General features: G+C 51.6%; 1 protein-coding gene across 1 annotated transcript in view; it reads left to right on the top strand.

Moving 5' to 3' along the window:
- Positions 1 to 6949, top strand: part of CD34 (CD34 molecule) — a 12658-nt gene extending 5709 nt beyond the window's left edge. The window contains exons 3-8 of the mRNA XM_010156681.1: positions 381 to 664; positions 768 to 845; positions 3591 to 3738; positions 4040 to 4080; positions 4807 to 4971; positions 6758 to 6949. Coding sequence (XP_010154983.1) covers positions 381 to 664; positions 768 to 845; positions 3591 to 3738; positions 4040 to 4080; positions 4807 to 4971; positions 6758 to 6949 — 908 coding nt within the window. The remainder of the gene's footprint in view (positions 1 to 380; positions 665 to 767; positions 846 to 3590; positions 3739 to 4039; positions 4081 to 4806; positions 4972 to 6757) is intronic.
- Positions 6950 to 13833: the final 6884 nt, after the last annotated feature.

The raw sequence follows: 13833 nt of genomic DNA on the forward strand, positions 1-13833 counted from the left end.
GGGCCCTGTCACTACAGGCCCTTGTAAAAACTCCACCTCCCCCAGCTTTCTAGCCTTTCCGGCCTCTTTCTTTTGGAAGACTCTGGGTCAAGGGGGAGATGAGGGTGATGCAAGGGGGGTCGTGCAATGGCATCCTTGCTGTGGTGCAGCGTATGCCCAGGAAATTAGCCCATTGTAAACAGATTACGAAGCGCATGTAACAATTAGGTAACTGAAGCAAGTCTAATGCGCGTTTCTTACACAGCCAATAACACGTTCTGGTACCGCTGGCTATGACAAATCAATATTGTACTTCAGTCATCGCAATGCCATGCGTAGATTTTAGAGGACTTAAGCTTTCCTCACGTATCCTTTTCACTGCATTTCTTCAGAACCCGAAGCTGCGCTGGAGTCTCTGGCAGCCAGCCCCACCTCCCTAGGGCTCAGCAGCAAGCGGACGACCCCACAGCCCAGCCAAGCCCCCCCGCTGCTGCTGGGCACCCCCATGGATGCAAACCACGTCAGCCGAGGGGTCTCCACGACCGAGATCCCAGAGACACAACCCAGCACGATGGCAGAAACCCTGGGGTCCACGCTGGCACTGACGAGCTCTCCTGTCACCTCGGGGCATTCTCCTGTCTCGACTGCCACCACGCCACTGCACACAGCCGGGAACAGCCCGAAGGTGAGGATGCAGCTGTGGATGTGGGATCACGAGGAGGCTGGACTTGTCTCACAGCCCCCCAGCACTTTGCTGATACCACCACTGTGGTTTTTTTCCCTTCCAGAACATCTCATGCCATAATGTCAAAGAAGTGGGTGACACTGGAGCCGTCTGTCTGCAGCTCAAAGAGCCCAGCACTTGCGTGAGTTGCAACCGGGGTGGCCATGTGTCCCTGAGGGGAGGGGGACACGCAGGAGGAGGGGGCTGTAAGCAGACAGCTGAGGGCAGGTTCCTTGCAGCATCGGCGTCACCCACCATACCTGGGGGTCGGTTTGGGGTGGGAGCTCACACCATTATCCCTGGGGCACAGCCTCTGAGGTGTGCCAAACTGACGGAGGTGGGGGTGATCACAGCAGTCCCAGGAGGATCCCAAAGGGACCATCACAGCAGTCCCAGGGGAAATGCCGCCTCCTGGTTGCATAAAACCTTCTTTTTCAGGATTATGCTCTGGGGTCGTTTTAGCTTCTAAAGTATCTCCCACCACGTCTGACGGGAAATTGCCTTTGTTCTTCTTCTTCCTCTTCCCTGTTGGGAAGGCGGTCGCCTTTTTTTTTGTCATGCCAACTGCCCTAGGAAAGAAAATAGGGCATCTGAAGGAGCACGGGTCCCCTTCTGCACCAATTCCTGAGGGAATCCCAGGCTCTCTGTAACTGCCCTTGGACCCGTGCACCACAACCAGAGCATTTATAAAAACAGAAGAAGGTCTGGCTGAGACACTGTTGTGGGTGGGAGGAAGGAAACTGTTCACGCAGGAGGTACAACCTCCAGCAGAGGCCAGACGGTGCTGGACCTTGTGGGATGGCAGGTTTGGCAATGCCCTGGCTATAAAATGGCAGTGATTCATTTTTCTGCCGGTCAGCTATGCTGCCACCACGTAGGATGAGGGAATTCTTCCTTGGCTTTTCTCTTCAAATCGGCGATGAAATGGTATTTAGACTTGCTCCTGCTTACAGGGACTGCACTTCAGCAAGAATTAATAGGGAAGAGAAGGCTCCGGGGAGACCTTATTGCAGCCTTCCAGTACCTGAAGGGGGCTACAAGGAAGCTGGGGGGGACTTTTTACAAGGGCCTGTAGTGACAGGACGAGGGGTAACAGGTTTAAATTGAAAGCGGGGAGGTTTGGATTGGACATCAGGAAGAAGTTCTTCCCGGAGAGGGTGGGGAGGCACTGGGACAGGTTGCCCAGAGAAGCTGTGGATGCCCCATCCCTGGAAGTGTCCAAGGCCAGGCTGGATGAGGCTTGGAGCAACCTGGTCTAGTGAAAGGTGTCCCTGCCCATGGCAGGGGGTTGGAACTAGATAGTCCTTAAGGTCCCTTCCAACCCAAACGATTCTATGATTCTATGATGCCGACCTCAGATGCCATCTAGTGGGAAGCGGCACCTCCTGGGCACAGGGCTTACAGACATTATGCATTACATACCTGCACACACGTATGTGGATGCATATATAACACGCAGAATATCCTACAGTCGTATCTCATTGCACGCACTCTTAACCCTCCCTCCATGTGAAACAAATCCAACAGCCCCACTTCCCATTATGTTTTTCTGGGAGCTCTCCCCCCACAGCAGACGTCTCCCATGCCTCCACCTCAACTAATCATTGAGTGGGGAAAAAGCAGCTCCGGCTCAGCAGCCGCTGAACCTGGGAACCAGATAAGAGCATCTGCGAGGAGAGCAGATAGGAGGGACCGTGCCGTGTCTCGCTTTCCTGCTGGCCTTTCCCAAAGCAAGTGAGCAATGCGCTGGCACCCAGCGCTGCTAATTGCAAAGGGAAATTCTGATACTCCGATGAGTTCTTTCCACAGCACAGAAAGGAAAATACATTCTTGGGTCTCTTGTTCCATCTTGGCCTTTCTCACCCCAAGCCAAACTCTATAGAAACAGCTGAAAATGATTTGTTTGTTATTCTCCCATGGATGTTTCTGTGTTTTTGTAAGCTAAGAGGATGTGGCGATCCCAGCACAATACTGAGGCAATTCTAAGGCAAAGAGAGGAAGGCCCTGAGCTGCCCAACGCTGCAAGACAGGAGGGTTTTCTCCCCTTTCACAGTCCTGCATTGGTGGGTCCCTCCAGGGAGGGAGCGGAGGGTAGGGGCAGGACAGGGGATTCAGCTGGAGCGGGTCTCTGTCTCGAGGGGATGGGCATGGCCACAGCTCAGATGCGTGTCCCCAGCTGGGAGGATGTTAGGGAAGCTGATAACGTCTTTTAGCAACTGTGGGCTCTGTCTCCAAGCCCGACTGTGCCTGAAAATAGACCTGAGGAGAAAGCCTATCCTGTCATACAGAAATTGGCCCCCAGAAGGGAAAGGCTGCAGCTCCTCACTCCTCTTCCTCTTCCACCCAAGAGTCGGTTCAGCTATAAAATGTGAGAAATTGGTATTTTTTTGCCTACCCTTTGATCAGCAACCCAGGAAAAACATTGAAGACATTTCCTAAACAGGAAGGCTGAATGCTTCTTTGTTATTTCCCTCCTTTCCCAGCCCCAGCCTGGGCCTGTGAAACAATAGGGCTCTTCAGGCGTCTCTTTCAGTCCAAAGATCGGAGGGACTTGCCATGCAATTCAGACCTTAAATTTAGCTCTGTTTGAATGTCATTTGCAAGGGTTGCTAAAAATACCTTTGTTTAATTTAACCTCATTAAGAAACGAGAAGTAAGCATCTCCATTTTCTAGGTGTTGGGGCCCAAAGCAGTGGGCAGGTGGGTGGTGGAGGGCTGACACCCAGCCCGACGCTGCCACTTGTTGCTTCTGCTCAGTTCCGCACAGCACAGATGAGCCACCGAAACACAAAGGGTGAATGCACAGCACCACCGGTAGTACCACAGCCGAGATGGAGAATTAGTCGGTTGGGTTGGTTCAACGGCTGTTTGTTGGAAACTTTTGCAGAAACAATTTTTAGAGATGAAGGGATCGGACTTGTGGAGTGCAATATGTGAGGAGAGCGCCCTCCGCCTTCCCTCCCCCTGCCAGATCAAACTCGCTAAATCCGAGGTGGACCGTGACTGCCTGCTCCTCATCCTCGCCACTGAGAGAGGTCAGTGGGCTAATTCCTTTGATGCCGCTGGGTAATGGCTGATGTGGGCGATGGCAGAGGGGACTGTTTGTGGGGAGAGGCCGTGGAACACAAATCCTGGGTTGTAGCATGGGAGGAGACTTGTCTCTGCAACTACTGCTCTTCTTTCTGGGGTCTTGTTAGACCCGCAGAGCCATGGCTTTGCCTCCAGAGCAGTGAAGAGGCTCACGGCTCCTCTGTGCTCAGCAGCGACCGGGCTCTTCGGTGCTGGCATTAGCGTGACCCTCTACGTAACGCACCTCTCCTGTTTTCAACCTTGCAGATCCTGCTCCAGATATGCTTCAGGAGTCTCAGTGGGAGAAGGTAAATGCCTTGAGCAAATTCAGCTGAGAAAATGGATGGGCTGAGTGGCTGCAGAATAGAGATTTTTGGATGGCTGAGACCTGAACCTGCCTCCGTCTTGGCGGCATTTGTTGAGCGTTGGCACGTGAGATGGTTGGAGCCAACCTCCAGACGTGCAGCGCGGCAGCGGTGCACCGTGAGGGCACTAAGACAACCACTGAAGGCAGAAATGCTTGGAATAGTTACTGCAAAATACTGTAGTGCTTTCTTAAAAAAGGACTAGGCCCCAGCAATAACTCTTAGGATGTAACTGGCACTCTGCTTCTTCTAAGTACCACGCTGACATTAATTAATTCCTCCTCCCAGCACTCCAGTGAGGCTGCCATCGGCTTGTAAAGCGGAGCTGCGGGTGCCTATATAACTGGCAGCCAACAGAGCCGCAGCCGCCGCGCACGGAGGCATTTCAGCCGGGCAGATGCATGCTCTCAACCCCAGGGCCTGAGCGCTCCCGTTCGAGGGAGACCATTTCCCCGTGCCGCAGAAATGGATGGAAATGAGACTGTGGGGATGTGAGAGCTCATGGGGCAAGTGCGGAGCTCCGGAGCTTGGGCAGCAAAGCCCAGCTTTGTTTACGTGGTTTAACAAGGAGGTGAAGAGCAGCATTGTTTTAGAGCCTGGTGCCTGTTCAGCAGATGCACATGTTTCCTGTTTGTCAGACTCCTGGCTCTCTTTGGTGTTTTTTTCCAGTTTGGAATAAAATCCGTTAAACGGGGGAGCGTGAGGAACCACCAGGACTTTTCTCAGAAGACCCTGATCGCCTTGGTCACATCTGGACTCTTGCTGGCGTTCCTGGGCTTGGCTGGATATTTCCTGATGAAGCGGCGGAGCTGGAGCCCCGCGGGAGAGAGGCTGGTTAGTGCTTACAGATGGCAGAGGAGCGGGTAGAGGAGCCGGCGGCAGAGGCCGTGCCGGAGCAGCCAGGGGGTGCCCAGGTGGGAGAGGAGGGGGCTGCTCTGCACCCCACAGCTCAGCGCCTTCAGCCTGTGCGCGTGTCCCCAGGCTGAGGGGACGGCTCGGCTGGCACATGGGACGTTGTGACCCGGGGCTGGGTCAGCCTGGGCGAGGTGAAGGGCAGCAGCAGGGAGGGCAGACTGTACAGGGTGAAGGGACACCTCTCTTGCCTTCTAAAATTAACTCTCAGCTGATTGCTCCTGTGGGAAAACCGCCCCTTTCTCACTTGTGCTTCTAGGTCTAACACTTATTTTTGCTCAGCAGTAAGAACTCATCCAGCAAGACCCCTCCAGAGACACCAAAACCTTACAAATTTGTTATTAAAAGGGACACACTTTAACTCTCCATTTGCTGCGTTTGAGTTGTATGTCTTTCTTGTACCAATGGTGTAATAAAGGCTATTTCTCCCCTCACTTAACAAGCGATGGTGATAAAATATATCAAGAATCATAGGATCATGGAATGGTTTGGGTGGGAAGAGACCTTAAAGCCCCCCCAGTCCCACCCCCTGCCATGGGCAGGGACACCTTCCACTAGACCAGGTTGCTCCAAGCCTCATCCAGCCTGGCCTTGGACACTTCCAGGGATGGGGCATCCACAAAAACATTTGCTATTTCCATTTTCCTGTTCCAGGCAGGCTGACCGCTGAGGATTCTTCCCTGCCAGTGACTTTTGGGGATGTGAGCCCTCTGAAAAGTGAGGACAGGCCATGCTTTTCCCCCATCACTGCCATGGGCACATAAAAACTTGTGTCCTGGGCAGCCATTAGGTTATTTCCTTGCCAGAAAGGATGCTCCCAAAACATGCAGATGGGAAGTGCCTGTGTCAGAGGCAGGGACATTGCTCTCGAGCCCACTGCCTCTGGGTACTGTCTCCTGGATGCTGGCAGCCACTGAAAAGGAATGTAAATGCATGGCTGGGAGCTGCCCATGTAAATGCAGTGTCAATCCAGCTTCCAAGGGAGATGTGTCCACGGACAAGGGGGTCAGCAAAGGGGCTGAGCAAAGTGACGGGGTGGGGGGAGCTGGGCAGGCTGCCGTGCGTGCTGGATGCTGCTGAGCAGGGCAGAAGCGGGGCTGTCTGCTCCCAGCTGGCAGTCGACACCCGTAGCCCGGGACCCCAGCACCCATTGCGTTGTTATTGCCCTGTGTCCCTCCTTCTAGCAACAGCAGTAACAGGCCACGCAGCACCTCTGTGCATTTGCTGGAGTGCAATCCTGCACTTCTGCTAGCACCTTGCTGTATATCTATTTACAGGGTGAAAGAAATAAGAGCAGGGAAAGCAAAAAAAAGGCAATTTTCATAGATTTCATTCAACAGTGCTTCTTACTTGGTCAAATTGGGAAGCAGAGGTGGCCTGTCATGGGGTAGCTTTGCAAACCCAAGGCAGGGTCAGCTCCAAAAACGGGTTATGAGAAAACAATAAAACCTGACGGCTTCTCTTTTCAGGTCCAGGAATAAAATCCACAGTTCCTCCCTGGTTTTCTTGCTTCGTCTTGCCACGGCGTGGCTCAGGCCCTCTGTGCCCCTCCTCGGCAGCCAGAGCAGGTTCCCAGGCCTGCAGTTGTTTGCATCTCCTGCTCAGGAAGCGCAGGCAGCCAGCCAAGCCACTGCCTGCAATCGAAGCCGGTTGCTGTCAACCCTTTCCCTTCCCTAACTCTGTCTTTGTTATTTATGTACCTGTTTAGGCTGAAGACCCATATTACACGGAAAACGGTAGCCAGGGAAACACGATGTTGATGATGCCCCCCCAAGAGCAACCCGACCTCTCAGAGAAGCCGAACCTCAACGGTGGGACTCAGGAGAACGGGACCGGCCAAGCGTCCTCCAAAAACGGCCACTCAGCCCGGCAGCACAGCCCCGCCGACACCGAAATGTGAACCGGGAGACGCGTGTCCTTGCCGCCATCTAGGAGGGGAGTGGAGAGACAAGGGAGGGCAAGAATTTTCTATGGACAGTTAGGGAATTGCAGACCTTTTTTTGTTATTACTATTATCATTATTTCTGTGAACAACTTCAAAGTCAGCCTAAAGCACATTAAGCTCCAGAGCTGCCAAAGACTCGCTTCTCTGCCGCCTCCTCCTCCTCCCGATGACCACACAAGACTCTTCTTCGCAGCTGTTCTCTGTGTTTCTTGTTAGAACTCAAGGAGACATGCCAGTGCCCTGAGCAGCTTTGAAGCAGAGGCAGACCGAAGCTACAGAATTCATAAGCCAGGCTCCAGACAGACAATATTTTTTGGTGGCAGTGTGTTAGGCTGATTGAAATAGTTAAATTGGGATTTCAGTGACAAAAACCTCTCAGGTTTCAGATAATTTTGGTTAACAGAGTTGGTGTTTTTTTATCTCTATGTTTAAGTGCAGGGTTTAGTCCTTTTTATAAGAACATCGGGCATTTAGTCCCCCTTCTTGTGCTTTGTCTTTAGTTATTTCCTACTCCAGCAGAATTTGCTGAAGCTCTGTGTAGAACTTTCCACATGGAACTGAAGGCTGAAATGTGAACAGACCTCAAACTTATTTCATTTTCAATCTTAGCAGTCCACAGGTAGTTGTTTTAGTGGTAAAAATCCTCCCTGGTCTCTACATATCAGGGAGTGGAGATGGCATTTAAAAAGGCAGAGCCAGCAATCAGTCACTTGAGTGAGATGGAGAGCGTTTGACAGGGCTCTGGGGCTGGCAGTCCCAGCACCTTCCCTCTGACACTCGGGGGTCAGACTTTGGGAATAAAAGATGCCAAAGGGCTGCCAGTGGGATGAGTGTTAGAAAGAAACCCGGCTCCATTATGGGTGTTTCTCCCTCTGCATCAGCAGAGCATGAACAAAACAAAGTATTCTTCCCGCAGAGGGTGGGGAGGCACTGGGACAGGTTGCCGAGAGAAGCTGTGGATGCCCCATCCCTGGGAGTGTCCAAGGCCAGGCTGGATGAGGCTTGGAGCAACCTGGGCTAGTGGAAGGTGTCCCTGCCCATGGCAGGGGGTGGGACTGGGGGGCTTTAAGGTCCCTCTCAACCATTCTGTGGTTCTGTGATTGTATTTTCACTTCGGTAAGTGAAGGCCAACACCAAAATCCCAACAGCAGGAACAGGTCCCACCTAGCTCTGCCCTGATCCTGCTCCCGGGGCAAGCTGAGCACCGAGGCAGAGTTACGTGCAGCTCGCTGAGAGCCAGGGACCGGGCGGGGGCAGGTCTGTGCTCAGCCCCGAGCAAGGCAGCCAAAGCCAGCGTCATGCAAGCCCCGTGCTGATGGAGCAGATGACCAGAAGCTGCAGTTCCCCGGACGTTACTCCTACCACAATCTCTGCTGGCACCGACAGCAACCTCCGCCTCAAAACAAGGATGAAAACAGCCCTTGAAGCCCATCTCCTCTCTCACTAGTGAATTTATCGCAACCTTTCCTCAGTGCTGAACGCCTGAGGGGAAGGCATTTTTTGGGTACAATGCTTAGAGGAATGACAGCAACATCCATCATTATCTGGGGGTGTTTTCATGGGTGCAGGAGTCATTTAAACACGGTTTAAAATATTGGCTTGTTTTGGTGGGAATTGCTTCTCCCAAATCTCGTTGTAAATAACCCTGGTTGAACAAAAAAAGAATATTAAAAATCAGCTTCTCCGTTGTGTCCTTGGAACAAGAGCATGTTTATCCCACCAGGACGCGTGGCTCTGGCTGCGCCGTGTGCCAGCGCGATGGGAGGACAACGCCTCTCAGAGCGGTTGTTTCCCAGCAGAAACACTATGACTAAAGGCTGTGGCTTGTTCTGTGCACATTTTCTCCTGCTTTTCAACAAACACATTTGCAGGACAAGCGACCTAGAGCACATTATTAAACCTCGTTTGTTTGATTTTCTGGTGTTTAAGATGCCTAGCTAATTCCTGGATAAATAAATGAGACTCCAGTCTCATGGAGTGATCTGCAGGGCTGGGGGCTGACCTGACACTGGGGATGTGGAGGGGGTGTGTGCATCCATGAAGATGAGGATAGATGAAGATGAAGATGATGAAGATAAAGGCTTATTCACTCTGTACAATAACCAGCAGCGGTTCCTGCCTCAAAGAATTTGCAGGGCAACACACAGCAGTCCTGTAGTGCCTGTTCTTGTGCAGGTGCTCGAGCTCCACTGAGAGCAGGTTTGGGGCTGCGTATCTTTACTACCCAGTCCCCTCCCCTCTGGGATGCCCAGCCTTTCCCAGTGCTTGTTTCCCGGGCACGGGCTCAGGGATATCAGGTCCTTCGCGGGGATGGTATTGAAACAACCACCACTGCCTTTTGTTGTAGTTTGGGGCATTCTGACCTCCAAAAGTCTGGCTGCAAGGGGAACAGATGCAGGAAATCGAAATTGCTTTCTCTCCCAAGAGCTCCGGCTGCCGTGAAGCACAGGGGAAGCTCTCCTGAAGGCTTGATTTGCACAGTGGGGTAGGACAGAGAGCTGGGCTTGGCTTGGGGTTTTTTTTTTTGGCAACTGTTTATCTAATCAGCACTACTTGCTGTATCAAAAGTAGGAGATCTAATCAAACGTCAGGTGCATTTTTCACAGCTCAGGGTATGTCCTACAGCCAAGCAGAGACAATAAGTTACAGTCAATTGCTTTGGCAAAATTAAAGCTTTCTCTCAAACATCCAGATTGAGGGAAATGCTGGAGCAGCAGCGGCCAAGCAGGGATGGAGCCAAGCCAGCGGAAAAGGCTGCGTTTACAGCTCAGGAAGTTTTTTGCCTATGTGTAAACACAGGCAGGCTCAGCTCTGGCCCTGCCGAAAAGGTTATTATTATTATTATAATTATTCCTTCCTTATCAAACCCCTTGCATTCCTTCCTTGCTGGCCTCACTGTCTGCCGGGCAGCCTCCTCCTCCTTCCTTGCCATCCAACGCTGCCTGCAGGCTCGCAGCTGCTTTTGGGCCACTCTGGGGGGCTTTTAGGGGAGCTAAATACCTCTCAGCTTCCACCAGCAACCTGCTTCCCATAAACATGGTTCAAGGTTGACGCAAGGGCTCCTGCCTGGTTCACGCTCTCACGCCCTGCTCATATACAGGGCGGTCTGTCTAGCTGGTGAGGACCCTTGTATCGACGTGAAATGATGGAAATAATCAGCATGGAAGCATCCTCTGGGGAAGAAAAGAGGCAATTATAATAAATACAAGGTGTTAAATATAAATGTGACACAGACATTAAATGATGTGCCCATGTCCCAGCCTGAGGCAGCAGCAGGAGCTCTGACACCTATCCAGGCAGCCCCCGAACCCTTCTGCAGGTTGAAATCAAAGACTTTTTCAGGAATGAAGGAATACCTTCCTACCTGAGTTGCCATAAAATGCTACTGCGAGTTGAAGGTGGCTTGCTCTGTGCATTGCTGAATTTATCAGAGCAAACAAGTTTCATGACGTCAATAACTATGTCCCTCAGCGGCTCTTCCCTGGCTGGCACAGTATAAACAGCACAACCCTCCCAGGTGAGAAAAGTCCTGCCCTGCAACATCACAAGCCCTTCACAGCAAAACAGCAAGTCCCAGGCCAGGGAAAAGTAGCTCCTTTCTCTGTTTGCTGGTTGCTAATTTCTTGTCCATTGACTCAGCACTGGGAAGAGTTGTCCCGCTGCCCGCGATCCCTCAGCAGCAGGATCAGTCTTGCACAAGCAGCAAGATGCCCAATTCCTACTCGTGGCCCTTCGAAGATACCAGGCTTTGCCTTGTGCTGTGCCTTGGAGGACCCCAGGAAAAGAGCCTCTGGATGCTCTCCATGCTCCAGATCTCCTGGGACAGATTTTTCTTGAGCACTGTGCAGAAATTGCAGTTTAAGGCTAGATGCCTTGCATGCCTTTGTCCCGCCATGAAATTTTCATCCCCCGTGAAATTTTGTTCAACACAGTTTAGCTTCGTGGCTACAGAAATACTCCTTTCATGTTATTAATTACAACAGGTAAGTGATTACCTGCGCAGCACAGGCCGCAGCCCGGCTGAGTGGGAGCTCAATCCTGACATACCCTCAGCCCTGCTGCAGCGAGACAAAGGGGGTCACGGCCTCAGTCCCCCATGCCCCATGGTTTCTGCATAACTTTGGAACCGCAGCAGAACGAGTCTGGGGTATATTATATATAACAATGCTGCTATCTGCTGGCTGTGCTTGGCTAAAACATTGAATGCTTTGCTCTGGAGGGAAGCTGGTACTTGAGTGATGGTGCCCAGGCTGATGCAGCACCTGGAGAAGAGCCCTGATACTCCACATTCCCCGGGGTGTCGGCTGTAACGAGGCTGACATATTAACACCACAGAATTATGAAAGAAATAACACACACAGTGGGCTTTGAAGCTCATATCCAAGGAATGGAGAACACCTAAAAGGCTGTATCTACAATGAATTTCCATCAATCCACTCCCCATCTGCTTGTTCGATGCCTGATCCTGCGAAACTCGTGTGGGAGCTCTGTGATATTTGCCGCACCATCTGCTGCGAGGCCAGACAGGCTCTGCGAGCCCAGCGCCGGGACCACGGAAGCACAGGCGGGTGAGAACGTCCCGTGTGATGCTTCAGGTGGCTGACGGAGGAGCTCAGTTCCTGTTCTCTCCTCTTCCAACCGCTGGCGTCCCGTAAGGCCCGTGTATCTCATCTGTCTGCACCGATGCGGTCGTTCTGCCTTTGCTTTCAAAGTGAAGGGAGCAGCATCTGTGTGGGGCTTCTCCACCACCCTGAAAAAATGGTATTTACAGCTATTTGCATTACAGGCCCTTCACAGGTGTTTTAATTCTGCGTCTCTAATCTTGGCCTTCAGATCCATTTAATTTGCTGGTGTTTTGATTTGTAGTAAAAGACATAAATGAGATTATCTATCCCCTGAGATAAACTGTCAAAGGCAAATGCTGAAGAATTGGGCTCTAAAAACATTTTAATACGCTCGTGTTGCAAACCCTGAGACGGAGCCAGAGATGAACGTAGATTGGCATGAGCCAGGACTCGGGTCTCAGACACAACGCGCTGTGTGAGAAGGACCCTTGGGTGGATGCAGAGCTGTTCCCGTGGTCGCAGCCTCGCGTCCTCTCTTCGTTTCAGGAGGAAACACCTTCATGGCGTGCAGAGAAAGTGCTGTGAGGCATCAGGTTTTTCTTTTTCAACCTTAAAAAAACAGGTGAGGCAAGAATGGGTGAGTCTGGGATGATGTTCTGGGGAAGAAGGTTGGTTTGGAGCGGACGGCTGTGGAGTTAGATGTGGGAATTGCATTGGGTTATGATTTTCCTATTGAAAATTGTCCATGTTTTTCTTTTGGAGAGAAAAAAATACAATTTTGAACAGTTTTTCTCTTACTTTTCTAATGGAAAGTTATTTTGTTGGGGGAAAGGATAGTAGCTCCAGGTTCCAACCCCAACTGTAAAAAAATAGTCTGACAACAGTTATGTCTCTGTCTTGCATAAGACAGAAGATGTCACAAGGGCCTCGACCTAGGAGATTTATCTTTGGGTTATTTTTTTTATTGCTACAAATAAAACAACACATTACTGAACTTTGGTTATTTATTTGCTATTTCTGGTCCTTGTGATGTTCTTTTTTCTTCATTTTTTTAATCTTCATGTTTGCATCTTCCTTCTTTTCTTATCATCTGCCTGCCCCAGAGGCTTACTGCTGCTTTGGCAACATGCTAACGTGTTTAGGAACGATAAGACGGCTAATTAATAGTTTAATTAGCAGTACAAGGTCTTAATAGCTTATTAAAGGAAATACATTCAGAAAATTCTTTTATTTTTCTTGCAGTGGTACAATATAATTTACCAGCCAATGATAAACCAGTTTTCAATGGCATCCAGACTTTTAGTAAGGAAGGTGGAGCCGGGCTTGTGATTTCACGGGGGATTCTGCACCACTAATACTATTATTTTGTTATTGTTTTTTAAAAACCAGTTCAACAGATTAACAAAGCCACTGCGAAGGATGGATGTCCCCACGGGGACAGGAGCCTGATGAGCCTGAAAGCGGAATTGAGTGAGTTTGCCTTCCTGGAAACAAGTCCTGGGGGAAGGTAAACGTGCTCTTTAAGAGGCTCCGGCTGAAATGTCAGGTCGTGCTGGGGGCTGGGGCAGCTCAGCCGCTCGCAGGCTGCATCCTGCTCCTTCCCCGCTAATATTTGTCAAAGCTGGTGGGTTTTATACAAAGGCATCGTTGGCTTGTGAACTCCAGCAGTTACTCTGGACCACCTATAAACCCTCGGAATCCCTCCTGCTTTCACCGGGAAGAGACTCGCGTTCAACCCTGCTTCGCAGGCAGCGGGCAGGGAAATCAAACCGCGCCGCTGCAGCTCGGATTCCCCAGCCCGCCGTGTTTTTCCTCTGACCCGCACAAAGATTTCTTTCTAAATTTATCTCAGCGTTCATCGCCGTCCCGCTTAGCGGCAGATTACGAGCTGGGCAGGCTGGGCCCATTCAAACGAGGGCAGGGGAGCCTGAAAAAACACGCGAGGGATGACGCAGCTGGGGAGGCGAGGGCAGGCAGCAGGAGCAGCCCCAGCTTGGCTCCCACCAGCCTCCCTGCTCCAGATTATCCTGCCCCGGAGCCTGGGGGCTCGCTGTGGTGGGAATGCTGCACCGAAATAGCAGCACCCCAGCTCCCGGCTGGGGTTTGCTGGTCTCTGGCCCAGGTTTGCTGGTCTCTGGAGGCGTGGGGTTGGCGCAGCTGGGGAATTTCCACTGGGCTGCGGCCGGAGCTGCTGGCCTCTGCGCGGGTGGCAAAGGCAAAGCGGGATTTGGCTGCAGCGGTGAGTGCTGGAGCCGGTGTCTGATCTGGCTGGAG

Source organism: Eurypyga helias, unplaced genomic scaffold, assembly GCF_000690775.1.
Source record: "Eurypyga helias isolate BGI_N326 unplaced genomic scaffold, ASM69077v1 scaffold22228, whole genome shotgun sequence".
Lineage (NCBI taxonomy): Eukaryota > Metazoa > Chordata > Aves > Eurypygiformes > Eurypygidae > Eurypyga > Eurypyga helias.